Raw genomic sequence first — 12,288 nt, forward strand, 5'->3', positions numbered from 1 at the left:
CTGTGTTTTTGTTTATCTATCTATCACTACGATATTTGATCCTTGCAATTAACCGCCAAGAGATTGACAACCCATTGTTTGCGTTGGGTGCAAGTATTTGTTATTTTGTGTGTAAGTACTGCTAAGGAGGTGTTGCATGGTTCTCCTACTGGATTGATAACCTTGGTTCTTAACTGAGGGAAATACTTATCTCTATTGTACTGCATCATCCTCTCCTCTTTGCGGAAATCCCAACGTAGCTCACAAGCAGCAGGACACAACATCTTTCACGGCTCCCCGCGATACGAGGAAGCATTGCCAAAACAAGGCCGAGGTGGGTAGACCTTACTCCATATCGATCACAAGCCACCACCAAACGGGGAGCATCTAATGCCTCAAGGGCGAGAAACTATCGCTCCCACCGGTAGATTAGGGACTCATCGCACACCCATTGCCGCAATGTCGGCGGTGGAGGATGACAACAAGAAGAACCCTAGATCGCCTCTGGGATGTCAGCCCCTTCCCCTATGCGGTCCCAACATGTTGAACCTAACATTATGATATTGCACTATTATCGACACACCCTTCGCTTACACTGATCTTAGGGTCTCTTTGGTTTAAAGGGAAAGTGGAGGAAAATTATAGGAGATATAATTTTTTCCCATGATTGTGTTATTCATACCTTTGGTTCAAAGGAATACGGCAAAAGAAAAAGGGAGGAAATTTTTCTATAATCATGGTTGAAAGGAAAAACGCATAAATTCTAACTTTTACTTGGACCTCCCTTTCAAATTATTATGCATGAAGAATGTGACTAAGATCTTTGGCAACAGAATAACATTAGAACTATGCATTTTTATGTGGTTTGATTTTGATTTGACCATGTTTATTACGATTCTTTTTTTCTAGTTGCTTCAAACTAAACATCCAAGTTGACATAGGTCATTTGTTTATGAAATCTCTTTTTTTGTTACTTTTGTACATGCATTACTATCCTATTCATGTGTATTTTCATGTTCATGTGCACTAAAGGAAAACTTTTGTGATCGAGTAAGCAACAGACGTGCGTGATAAATTTCTCTATAAAAGAACTATGGAATGTTAAGGTACAAATCATATTCCCTGCTTTGCCTATTGCTTAGACAAATGTTGGCTGGGAAGGATATCCTTATGTCTCGGCTCTGGCTAGTAGTTTAGGTTAAGGCTTTTTCTCACAGGGGCGACATTTCAACGTATGGCGATGCTTCATTTTTTTAGTTGGTCTTCCGGGCTTCGATCCTATCCTCGAGTTCGTCCATTGGGACGAAGTCGACAGAGCCCTGACGTAGATGCATAACGTCTCCTTGGAGCAACGAGGTTAGGGGCTTCCCGTTGTGTGTGCACGCCGATGAGATTTGGTGCTAGACGCTTGAGATCAATCCAAGGGTTCAATAGCAGCGACTGCGGCTCTGGGCCAATGGTCCTCAGGAGCATGTGCATGAAGACTTCCTGATTGTCATCGATAAGGTCAAGTCGGGTTCTGACGGTGGCAGCGGTAGTTTGGTGGTGCAGATCCTTGATGTAGTTTCATTTCTTTATGTACTTCTTATGATCCTTTATTATAGAACAGACTAGCATAGCCCATGCGTTGCAACATGAGAAAAAGTACACACTCCCCTAACCCAATAACCATGAGTCGAGACTCCAATAGATCCACATCATTTGTTTCAACTCATGGCATCACATATGTGTTACCATTTATCCTCCTTCTCACCCTCACCGACGGTGGCCTCAGTGCTCACAGTCACAGAACTACCACACGTTTGAATGTTGTCAATCCTAAGGTGTCCATCTCTCAGCGTAAGATTAGAAATTTGTTTTTCTCCTGTGAGATTCTAGTGAGGAGTGCATGCGTGGTTATAAGTGGTCTTTTCGTCTCCAATCCTGGTTTATTGAGGCGTTCATGTCCAATGTAGATCGGCGTCGGTGTGAAAGAAAGACGGATCATGTGCTATCGACTAAGGTTGCACCCTAAATAGCATTGTTAAAATGGTTAACAGGTAAAATAACATCATATTTAGAATCTACACATTTTCCTAATTGAATTGCATATATAACATGTTAAATTTGGTGTTAGGATTTAAAAGATATGGATTTTTAAATTAGCATTTGATATGTACTACGGGTTGATTAACCTAGGGGTTTTCTTGCAAAAGCAAAAATCTGACTTAAAACTGTCCTGCGAGTTGACTACCAAAAATATTCGAGAGTTTTATGTAAAAGCAAAAATCTCACATAAAATTGAACCGCGGGTTGATTACCAGAAACGTTATTTTTTTTGAATAAAATAATACAATGGACCAGAAATACCTATTTCCTTTATTAGTAATGTACTCCCTCCGTTCCTAAATATTTGTTTTTTTAGAGATTTCAACAAATGACTATATACGGAGCAAAATGAGTTAATCTACACTCTAAAACATGTCTATATACATTCGTATGTGGTAGTCTATTTGAAATCTCTAAAAGATAAATATTTAGGAACAGAGGGAGTATATGTATAATAGATTTGGATTCTTTCTCGCAAAAGAAATCATTTTTCTTTTCATTTGTCATGGTACACAATATAATGAAGCATGACGTTGAACCACTGCGGATTTGATGAACATGGTTTCATATGCAACCCTTACAAATAGTAAATTTCAAAATAAAATATTAGAAAAAGGCAAAAAATATTAGTTTTTTTTTCTAAAATACATAGTCGACCGGTATACTAGCATACAAAGTTTCACGAAAAAATAACATCCATAAAAATCTGGGCAAAAACAACAAAACTAAAGCTATATTAAAAAAATACTGTTTGATGAATAGTATGGCCCAATTTTATTTTCTTCACTAAGAATAACATATGTCAATACTTCACGAAACTTCACGCATGAATAGAATGGCTGACCAAATTTGATACCCCAAAATTTTAGAATTTCTAGTTCTTTTATTCTTTTTTGAATTTATTATTCATGTCTTTTTTAGGGAATTAATTATTCATGTTGGTGCACATGGAACCATGGCGATGAACTAGAGAATAACCAAAAAAATAACTAGAGAATAACCCTAGAACCGAAGACCGTGGTAAAAAGAAACATCTGGTGAATCCAACGACAGGGAAGGTACCACGTCACGTGCATGCCCACCCGAGCCCACCATCGAGAATCATATGTGATGTTCTTCCCTCGTCTTGATCCCGTGGAGACCCCTTCCTCTCCACACAAGCACTCCACCTCCTCCGCGGCCTACCTACCTAGCCCGTCACTGGCACGCCGCCCCCACCACAGATCCCGGCTACCATGGACCAGGACCCCAAGGAGCGGCTCCTCCTCCCTCCCCGCGCCGCCTCGAACGGGCCCCACCGCCGCGGCAAGCCCGCGGCGCCAGGCGGCGGCGGAGGAGGGGGCGGCGTGACGATCGACGTCCACGGCCTGAAGAAGCGCGGCGGCGGGCGGCGGTCGTGGGTGCGGGTGGACGCGGCGACGGGCGCGGCCGAGGCGGTGGAGGTCGCCAAGCCGGCGCTCATGCGGCGGCTCGACCTGCCCGCGCGCGACCTCCGCCTCCTCGACCCGCTCTTCGTCTACCCCTCCGCCATCCTCGGCCGCGAGCGCGCCGTCGTCTGCAACCTCGAGCGGATACGGTGCATCATCACCGCTGACGAGGCGCTTGTCCTGCGCGACCCCGACGCCGACGGCGGAGCCGCTGCGGAGGAGGCCGTGCGGAGGTATGTCGACGAGCTGCAGCGCCGTCTCGTGGACCGCGCTGACGACCTGCCCTTCGAGTTCATCGCTCTGGAGGTCGCGCTCGAAGCCGCCTGCTCCTTCCTAGACGCTCAGGTTCCACACAGCGCTCTACAGACCTTTGGGTTCTACTCCGTAATTTACTAGATGGTGTAGAATATACTTGTGCTCCTGTCTCAACTAATGGAGTAGTAATCTATTAGCCAGCGTACAGTTTTGGTGCATGATGAGCTTGATAGTTCCGGTCCTTCGGGAGCATGTGATGATTGAATTAATGATGGTTCTCAATTGTTAATTTGAATTCTTACATTGGGCTAGTATTCCATATAGAGTGTGTCATTGCTTACACCGTGTGATTGGTTGAACAGTCATATCCTAGTATGATGTACTTAACATCCACAGTTCCACACTGTACTCTGAAAAGAATAGATTTCCTATTGATCGTATTCTATTACTGACAGGAAGGTATCTGATGGTGAAATAAGCTATGGAGTAGATTATCCACCACATAGGAAGTTCAGTTTGCCACATATCCCAGCCTCTTATCTTAATGACAAGTTGACAACTCTATTACGAATGTAGCATCGTTCTGTGTCAACCATTGTTGGTCTGAATTTCTTTTACTCTGTTTGGTTTCCAGAAAATTGAATTGACCATAAGTCCATAACCACCAATTATCGATGAAAATGAAGCCACACATTACAAATTTGGGTATCAGCTGACAAATCATGTGATGATCAATTTAAGTTTCCCACTTTCTGAGCTGTTTCAAGGATAATGATTTGGCATCTGATTGGAGAACTAAAAATGCTTGCAAATTTTATCAGGCTGTCGAGCTGGAGGCTGAAGCTTATCCACTGCTAGATGAGTTAACGGCCAAAATCAGCACCCTTGACTTGGAGCGTGCTCGACGCCTAAAGAGCAAGCTGGTTGCATTGACTAGGAGGGTCCAAAAGGTAAATGGACTTCCATTATGTTTTTACTGCTCTTATTAGTTAGGTTGTCAACAGTATCCATTTCCAGTCTTAAGAAATGTCCAATTTTCGCCATTAAGGTCAGAGATGAGATAGAGCAATTGATGGACGACGATGGTGATATGGCTGAAATGTACCTCACGGAAAAGAAGATGAGGATGGAAGCATCATCATTGGACGAGGAGGGCCTTCAAGGAATTGCTGGAAATAATGTCTTTGGTGCATCCGTCTCTGCTCCAGTTTCACCAGTTTCGTCGCCCCCTGCGCCCCGGCGGCTTGAGAAGCAATTTAGTTTTGCTAGAAGCAGGCACAGCAGCTTCAAGAGCTCAGAGAGCAGTCAATATAACATAGAAGAGCTGGAAATGTTGCTGGAGGCTTACTTTGTGGTTATTGACTACACTCTCAGCAAATTAACTTCGGTACAAAGCATGAACTTTCTTTTAGTTAGCCTCTTGTTCAGTTTGATTTCTCTTTTAAGAAATACATTGGCTGACAATTTTGCTATTTACATTCCTTTTTTCCAGCTGAAGGAGTATATTGATGACACAGAGGATTTCATCAATATCCAGCTGGTATATTCCCCTGATTTCATACTTTATCTTTTGTCATGCCTGTTGCTCAACGTTCAGATAAAGAATCACATTCAAAAAAGTTGTTTCTCATTCAAATCAGCAAGTTTCACTTTGCCTGGTTCTACACGAAAGCGAGAAAATGATATGCCGGTTACCATGTGTTATTACGAGATTGATATGCAGTTTCTCAGTGACACATTTCTGGATAGTTAATACTGTTTATCTTGTAATTAAAACACACAAAGAGATTCAGTTTGACAGACATAATAGTTGTTGTCCCCCACTCAAATGAAATGATAAGTTAACTTAGAAATAAACATTAGTAAGCAAGGTTGAATAACTTGTATTTTACTGTTTGTGGGAACATCAGGATGATACAGGCAAGATAGTAAGTACTCCCTCCGTCCTAAAATTCTTGTCCTAGATTTGTCTAAATACGAATGTATCAAGTCACGTTTTAGTATTAGGTACATCCGTATCTAGACAAATCTAAGACAAGAATTTTGGGACGGAGGGAGTACTAAATGTAAACAATAAATGGTTGACAAGTAACACAAGTTAATACACTAATTATAGCCTGGTACTAGAAAATACTTGCTGTGGCTTTATTTATTTATTTATCATATATTAGACTTATATGTTTAGACATTTTTTTCTTTGACCACTCTTTTGTTCCGGAATTAGGACAAGCAGTAGCTGATCTGATATACTCCCTCTGTTCCGAAATACATGTCGCTGGAGCAGCTCAAGTTCAGCTAATCCAGCGACATGTATTTCGGTACAGAGGGAGTAGTCACTACTCACTGATAACCTGGTGTGATGAGATACCAGTTTCGTAAGAACATTGATGAGATGCTAGTTTCTTAAGAACACTGATGAGATTCTAGTTTCTTAAGTGCACTGATGACTTGATGAGATACTAGTTTTTTAAGAAGATTGACGAGATACTCCCTCCGTAAAGAAATATAAGAGCGTTTAGATCACTATTTTGGTGATCTAAACACTCTTATATTTGTTTACAGAGGGAGTACTAGTTTCAGTTGACCAGTCATTTGATGCTGGGAGTAACCTTTGGACAAAACAACTTTGTTTCATGAAGGGGATAAAAGGATAGAATAAAGGGAAAGGGCTATCTTAGTTGACAGTTATAACAAATGTGGAACCAATGAAAAACTTTCTTTCGGAGCAAGTTGATATGTGGTTGTCATGTTACAATGGCTGGTGATGGCTGATGGTTGACACATTACATACATAATGCCTGTCATATTTTTCTCTGTGGTAGATGCGTTCATGGTTTAAGACTATCTCTTTTTTTTTTAAAGACGTTTAAGACTATCTTGGATACCAGGAACAACAAACTGTAGTTAGGTTCAGTAATAAAACTAGAGAATAGGGTGTTCTTTCATGTGTTTGATTGCCATTTTTTATGATCTTGACTGAAAAAATGCTTTGATGATGATCATCACGAATGCTGTTATCGCAGGATAATGTCCGGAACCAACTGATCCAGTTCGAGCTGCTGCTGACCACCGCTACGTTTGTGGTAGCCATCTTTGGGGTTGTCTCTGGGGTATTTGGCATGAACTTTGAGGGGGTCGCCGTGCTTAAGGTGCCTCACGCTTTCGAGTGGACGCTCATCATAACAGGTGTTTGTGGCGCGGTCATATTCGCCTGCCTCCTGTGGTACTTTAAGAAGAGAAGGTTCTTCCCCTTGTAAAATGTATTCTTGCAACCACAGCATAGTCATAGCCACACCTGGCTCCTCTCTCGACCCTTCTCTACAGTAAAAGGCGGCCATAGGAGTCCTGGTTTTCCGGCACTGGATCTGGCGATTTCTCCCCGTCGAGGGCCTTGTGCTCGTCGGCGGGTGAGAAACCGTCGGATCCAGCGGCGCGGAGCTGTATAGCAGTAGGTTTAGGGCCTTGCTGTTTTGTTTTTCGGCCGTCCGTCGCTCGCCTTCGTTGGTGTGCTCGACGGCGGAGTTTGAATAAGTTCTCCTCCAGATCCCTTCAGACGCGGAGCTGTCCTTCGTCGGCCATGGATCTGGGAGGATGGTGTGCCATGCAGGGTTGGCGTGCTGGCGGCGACGACCCTGCCGAGGCTTTTGTTTCCTTGGCTAGCCGCGTCACGGCGGCGTCTCCTCCAGCGCCGACGGGAAGCCGAGGATGGCTGTACAGGAGTTCGATGGCCTCCGCGGGTCGTCTTCTTCGATGGCGACAGCGGTGGCCATCTCAGGTACGCGGGTGTTTCGGAGCAGGGATTGTGGTTAGCGGGAGGCGGATTCGGCCTTCTTCGACCCTGTTGTTCGAAGTTGGCGGATTTGCGATCCGGCGAGCATGGGGTTGGTCCCGGCCGACGTGCCACAGTGCTCTCGAACCCGCCGTTCGCGGTGGGTCGCTCATTCGGCTCACAAAGCTTTTCATGCGATGGTGCTTCGTCGGATCACGGCGTGTTGGGCGTTCGTCTTCCTCTCCCTCGACGGTGCTTCGGCGGCGGTGACGGGCGATGCAGGGCGTCGACGACGAGTTGTGCAGGGACCCCCAAGGGCCTGATTGTAATCTTGTTTCTTTTTCTGGGGTGTTTTCTGCTTATGTTCTGGACACCTGTGTGTTCTGGGTCCTTCGTCTGGGTGCTACTACATGTGTTGTACTCCTGTTTGCTATATGAATGGCATGTGGTGCTTCAAAAAAAAAATGTATTCTTGCAACCTTCTGCCGCATGTTGCAGAAAGCAGCATTCGGCAGTTCATCATTTTTCCAGCTTCGCTGGCGTGCAATTGTACATACTTTTTCTCCTTTGTTCCAGTGAAGATACACAATGTTGGGGCTGCATTGGCTGTAGCGTGTGCATCTGATACGATTTTGAAGCTTCCTGTCTCAGTGGGTTAGCTTCACACGTCTGGACCGTCTGATAAGCATGGGCATCTCCAAGATGTTTGAAAAATAGTAAAACTGATCTAACATCATCCCACATTTGTGCGTGACACGTCTGGTTTTGTTCACGGACACCCTTCGTCTTTCCTCAAACTTTGTGTCCTCCAATTGCATTCTCGTCCCTTCAAAATTCAACCATCATACTATGAAGGCATCATAGATACGAGTATATAGTAATTTCAAGTCCCCCCTAGATATTTATTCCATTATTATATTGATGCTTCCTTTGAAGAGACTTCCTCGGAGGCATCTGATTCGTCTTGCTCGATGGTGTTGGTCATGGCCGCCTGGCTCAGACGACGAGCACCTCCTCCTTTGCTAGGTGGGTGATATCTGGTTTTAAATAAGAGGGCTGCAGCGGGAATTGAAGAGGTCCAACAAGGATAGGAAAGGGCACACCATGGGGTGGAATTCTTTTTCTGTTGAGTCCATGTGTCATGGCTGAGATAAGACTCGTCCGCGCAGCCTGTTTCTCCGCACATATGGATTGGTTGGACGAGTACAGATTGTCCGGACATTTGTATTGGGTATGGGAGAGCTGGGCGATCGTTTTGGTGTGTGGGCATGTTGGGACTGTCCGCCCGACATACACGTGGAAGAAGCCTTTGAAGATGCTGTTAGGTGTGCACTGCTCCTTCGGAAGAGAAAAAGGTGCAAGTGGTAGTATTAACCGACCTGTCTTGTTCTATCAAGAAAGTACTCGCCGAACGATCAGCAATTCAGCGTTGCGTCTTCTTCTTCGGCGGTACATGCTACTGCCTGTGAGCTAGGTGGATGGTGACAGTAGCTACCGTTAGTTAGCAGCACATGACATGACATGTAATGTACATCCAGCAAATGCAAGAACGAAATGCACGCCACATTTTCAATCGAGTCGCTCGGGACCAAGCTTCCGGTGGTGCTACCGCTGTTGCTGTTGGCAGTGACGAGGACAAGTACGACGGTGTCATCGTCTGTTCTACAAACGCCCTCCTTTTCTGTTTTATGAAGTCGCGTCATTGGGGCGGATCGCATGGCCTAATCATTGTACACTCTCTAAAAATACTGATCGCGTGTTGTTCAGGCCGGTGGTCAGAACGCGCTGGTTCCCAATCTCCTGATAGCGAATAAGTAACGTGGTTAGTCAATGTATGATTGATTTGTGTCTACATTTCATGTTTTTTTTTTGTTGTAAGGATTTTAGTTTTGATGGAAGCTTGAGAATGTGACTCCAACTCGCTTGGTTGCCTGCCAAACATGGCTTCGCCAGGCTTTTTGCCACACCCTATCGTATTTTTGACTAGCTAGTCATAACAAGTTTAGGTTCTTTTTGGGTATAAGTGGCCCATGCTATTTAAAAAAAACATTAGCTTCATTTTTGTCAAGCCTGGAGATAAAAGAAATATGAAAGCCAACAAGTTAAGCAGTGAACTAACTCTTCCCTATTGAATTTTGCTTGCCAATAGGCACTTGAAAGTTTCATCTCACCGTACCTCATGTACAAATGGACCAGAAGATAGAAAACATATATTATTTCAACATCAGATGGTGAAGGATGTTTGGAGAGGGTTGGGTTTGGACGATGTAAAAAACCTTGTGAGATGGACCGTGTTGGTGAAGTTGTTCTTGAGTTTTTACTCCATTTGCCTGATAGGGGTTTATCTATTTTGGGTCTTAAAAATGTTTGTGAGATGATCGCCATTACCACTTGGTATTTGTGCCGGGAAAGGTGTAAGCTCGTTCATGGTGAGAGGACACAAGATATTAATCAAGTTGCTTTGGAGCTTCATGCTTTGGCGGCTAACTATGTGGTTGCTTCTTCCCCTAATGTCACCATGAAGAGGAGGTTGGACTTGGCCCCGGTGGAGTTTGTTAAACTTAATGTTGATGCCTCTTTCGATTAAGACCTGCTTAGCGGCTCGGCTGGTGCAAATTTGAGAGATGCTAGCAGAAAGTTTATCTGGGTGGGGGTTGGGGGGGGGGTCGGAGAATTGATTGTTGTGCTGATGTCCTGGCTACTGAAGCCATTGCACTGAGATTTAGCCCGTATCGGCTGGATGCAATCGCTTTGTCATTAATTTTGATAATCTCTAGGTCATCATCACCATGAAGAATGGCCCTCGATTAGCAGGAGCAAGGCACGTCAGTTTTTGATGATTGTTATGACATTCCTTGTGATTTCCCTCAAAGTAGTTTCGTACATTATAATAAGGAAGCAAATAAGATTTACTCATGATCTTGGTATGTTGGCCAGATTTAATGCTACCAGTGCTTAGTTCAAGGAACCTATGAGCCAAACTATACCTTTCCTTATGGATGATGTAACTGTTATTTGAATTTAATAAAGTGATTTTGTTTCAAGAAAAACTAAGATGTGTCTACAACTGAAGGGCTACACATGATTTTTGTTGAGTTGGAGAAGAACAAGAAAGACGAAGCAAACACACATTAAAAAAAATAAAAATTTGATTGAACTGAAAAACCCAGATAATTGTCCAATAGCAAAACCAAACACGATTTGGGAAGAAAGAACATCACAATTAGGAATATCTAGCAATCAATGATTTTACCGAATAATGCACATAATAATTATCATAACCAAAATTCTTGACTAGTTAGGCTAGAGGGATGGGTAAAACGCGAAATAATTTTAGTTTATATATTGTAGTTTTTTTTAGAAAGGAGAATGACCCCCGGCCTCTGCATCTGGGCGATGCATACGGCCACTTTATTAATTATTCTCACAAGACCTTATAAAGTCATACAACAGCAAGACTAAAGCCACCGTCTAAGCAACAACTGTGCTACACCTATCCAATCGATGAAGGGGCGCTAATAGTCTAGGCCTAATACCAAACAGACATCACAGCCAAACCTAAACACCTAAGACCTGGGGTCCCAACCAGGACGCCTGCCGGGTATGGAGCACCTACCAGTCCGGCGCACTCCTCAACCAGGACGCCTGCCGGGTATGAGGCCGCCGCAGCCACCTGGCACCAATCCATCTTCAGAGCTGTACTGTTGCATCTACCTTGCACGGTCTAGCTACCGTCGACGCCACCATGACGCCAGACAGCTTCCTCCTCCTGCGCGAGTCCACCTCCGCGCATCAGACACGGGGACTCGACTGCGCCATGCCGCCGAGACCCACCGTCGATGATACTGTTGATGCCACACCGCTCCACCTACATGCCGTCTCGCGTTGACTCCGAACTACTAGCAACTCCACCACCCTGAGCAGTCCTCGGCCGACGCCTTCAGGAAGGAACACGACACCAAAGTGTCATCGTTGCCCAAACAGAGGAACAGAGGCTTTCGTCTGCGCTCATGGCAGAGGTGGGGGGCGTATGATCCACACCGAAGCCTACAAGAAGGTAATCGGCGCTGAGGGCGTCGACTTTGGTGCGGCCGCCACGTCGGCCTGGAGTTTCCCCCGGATCCATGCCCACCCGCCAGATCCGTCTAGGCAGTATTGGCATCGACCGTACTCGCTACCGTATCCAGCACGAACCGAAGTAGATCGAGTCGGAGACGACACCTCCCATGAAACTCCGGGCGGCCATCGAGGAGCCGCCGTAGTGCCGCCGCGTCCACGCCGCCCACGCAACCGTGTAGGGCCCCCCATCCGCGCCCGCGGGTGCCGCCCGCCAGGCATGCTGCACCGCGCGCCACCGATCGAGGCTGCCGCCCCGAGATCCCCGCGTCGCCCGAGGTGCCGGCGGTCAGATCTGAAGCAGATCGACCACGACCACCATAGGTGCGCCCCGAACGGCCCTCCACGCGACCACCGGGGGAAGCAGCTCCTGCCGTCGCCCCCTGAGCCCTCGCAGGCACGCCCCGTCGCCAACGCGCCGCCAACTGCCGCCGAACACCACCCGCGCCAGGTCCGGCCACTGCGGGGAGGAGAGATCCCGCAGCCGCCGATGCCAACCGGGCTTTGCCCGGCGGCGCGCCCCGGCGGCGGCGGGCAGGAGAGGTGGGAGAGAGGGCCGAGGGCTTGGCGGCGCTAGGGTTCCCCCTGGTCGCCGCGCGGGGCCGGGGAGGAGAGGAGCTAACTAACAATATCTCCCTTTAATGAGAGAGATTT

The 12,288-nt window shown here is 45.9% G+C and overlaps 1 protein-coding gene across 1 annotated transcript; it reads left to right on the forward strand.

Moving 5' to 3' along the window:
- The first annotated feature begins 3,212 nt into the window (after positions 1-3,212).
- LOC119364808 (magnesium transporter MRS2-C) lies at positions 3,213-8,083 on the forward strand. The gene is made up of 5 exons (XM_037630342.1): positions 3,213-3,839; positions 4,571-4,699; positions 4,798-5,136; positions 5,242-5,289; positions 6,773-8,083. Exons 1-5 carry the CDS (start codon positions 3,303-3,305, stop codon positions 7,004-7,006), a joined length of 1,287 nt encoding a protein of 428 aa, XP_037486239.1. The 5' UTR covers positions 3,213-3,302; the 3' UTR covers positions 7,007-8,083.
- The last annotated feature ends 4,205 nt before the right edge of the window (positions 8,084-12,288 follow it).

This window comes from Triticum dicoccoides, chromosome 2B (genome assembly GCF_002162155.2).
Source record: "Triticum dicoccoides isolate Atlit2015 ecotype Zavitan chromosome 2B, WEW_v2.0, whole genome shotgun sequence".
Taxonomy (NCBI): Eukaryota; Viridiplantae; Streptophyta; class Magnoliopsida; order Poales; family Poaceae; genus Triticum; species Triticum dicoccoides.

Bases quoted from the DNA above. Each gene is read 5' to 3' on its own strand.
- LOC119364808 (XM_037630342.1), top strand. From the start codon at position 3,303: ATGGACCAGGACCCCAAGGAGCGGCTCCTCCTCCCTCCCCGCGCCGCC. The intron at 4,700-4,797 runs GTAAATGGACTT...TTCGCCATTAAG, and splicing joins TGACTAGGAGGGTCCAAAAG to GTCAGAGATGAGATAGAGCA. The intron at 5,137-5,241 runs GTACAAAGCATG...CCTTTTTTCCAG, and splicing joins CTCTCAGCAAATTAACTTCG to CTGAAGGAGTATATTGATGA.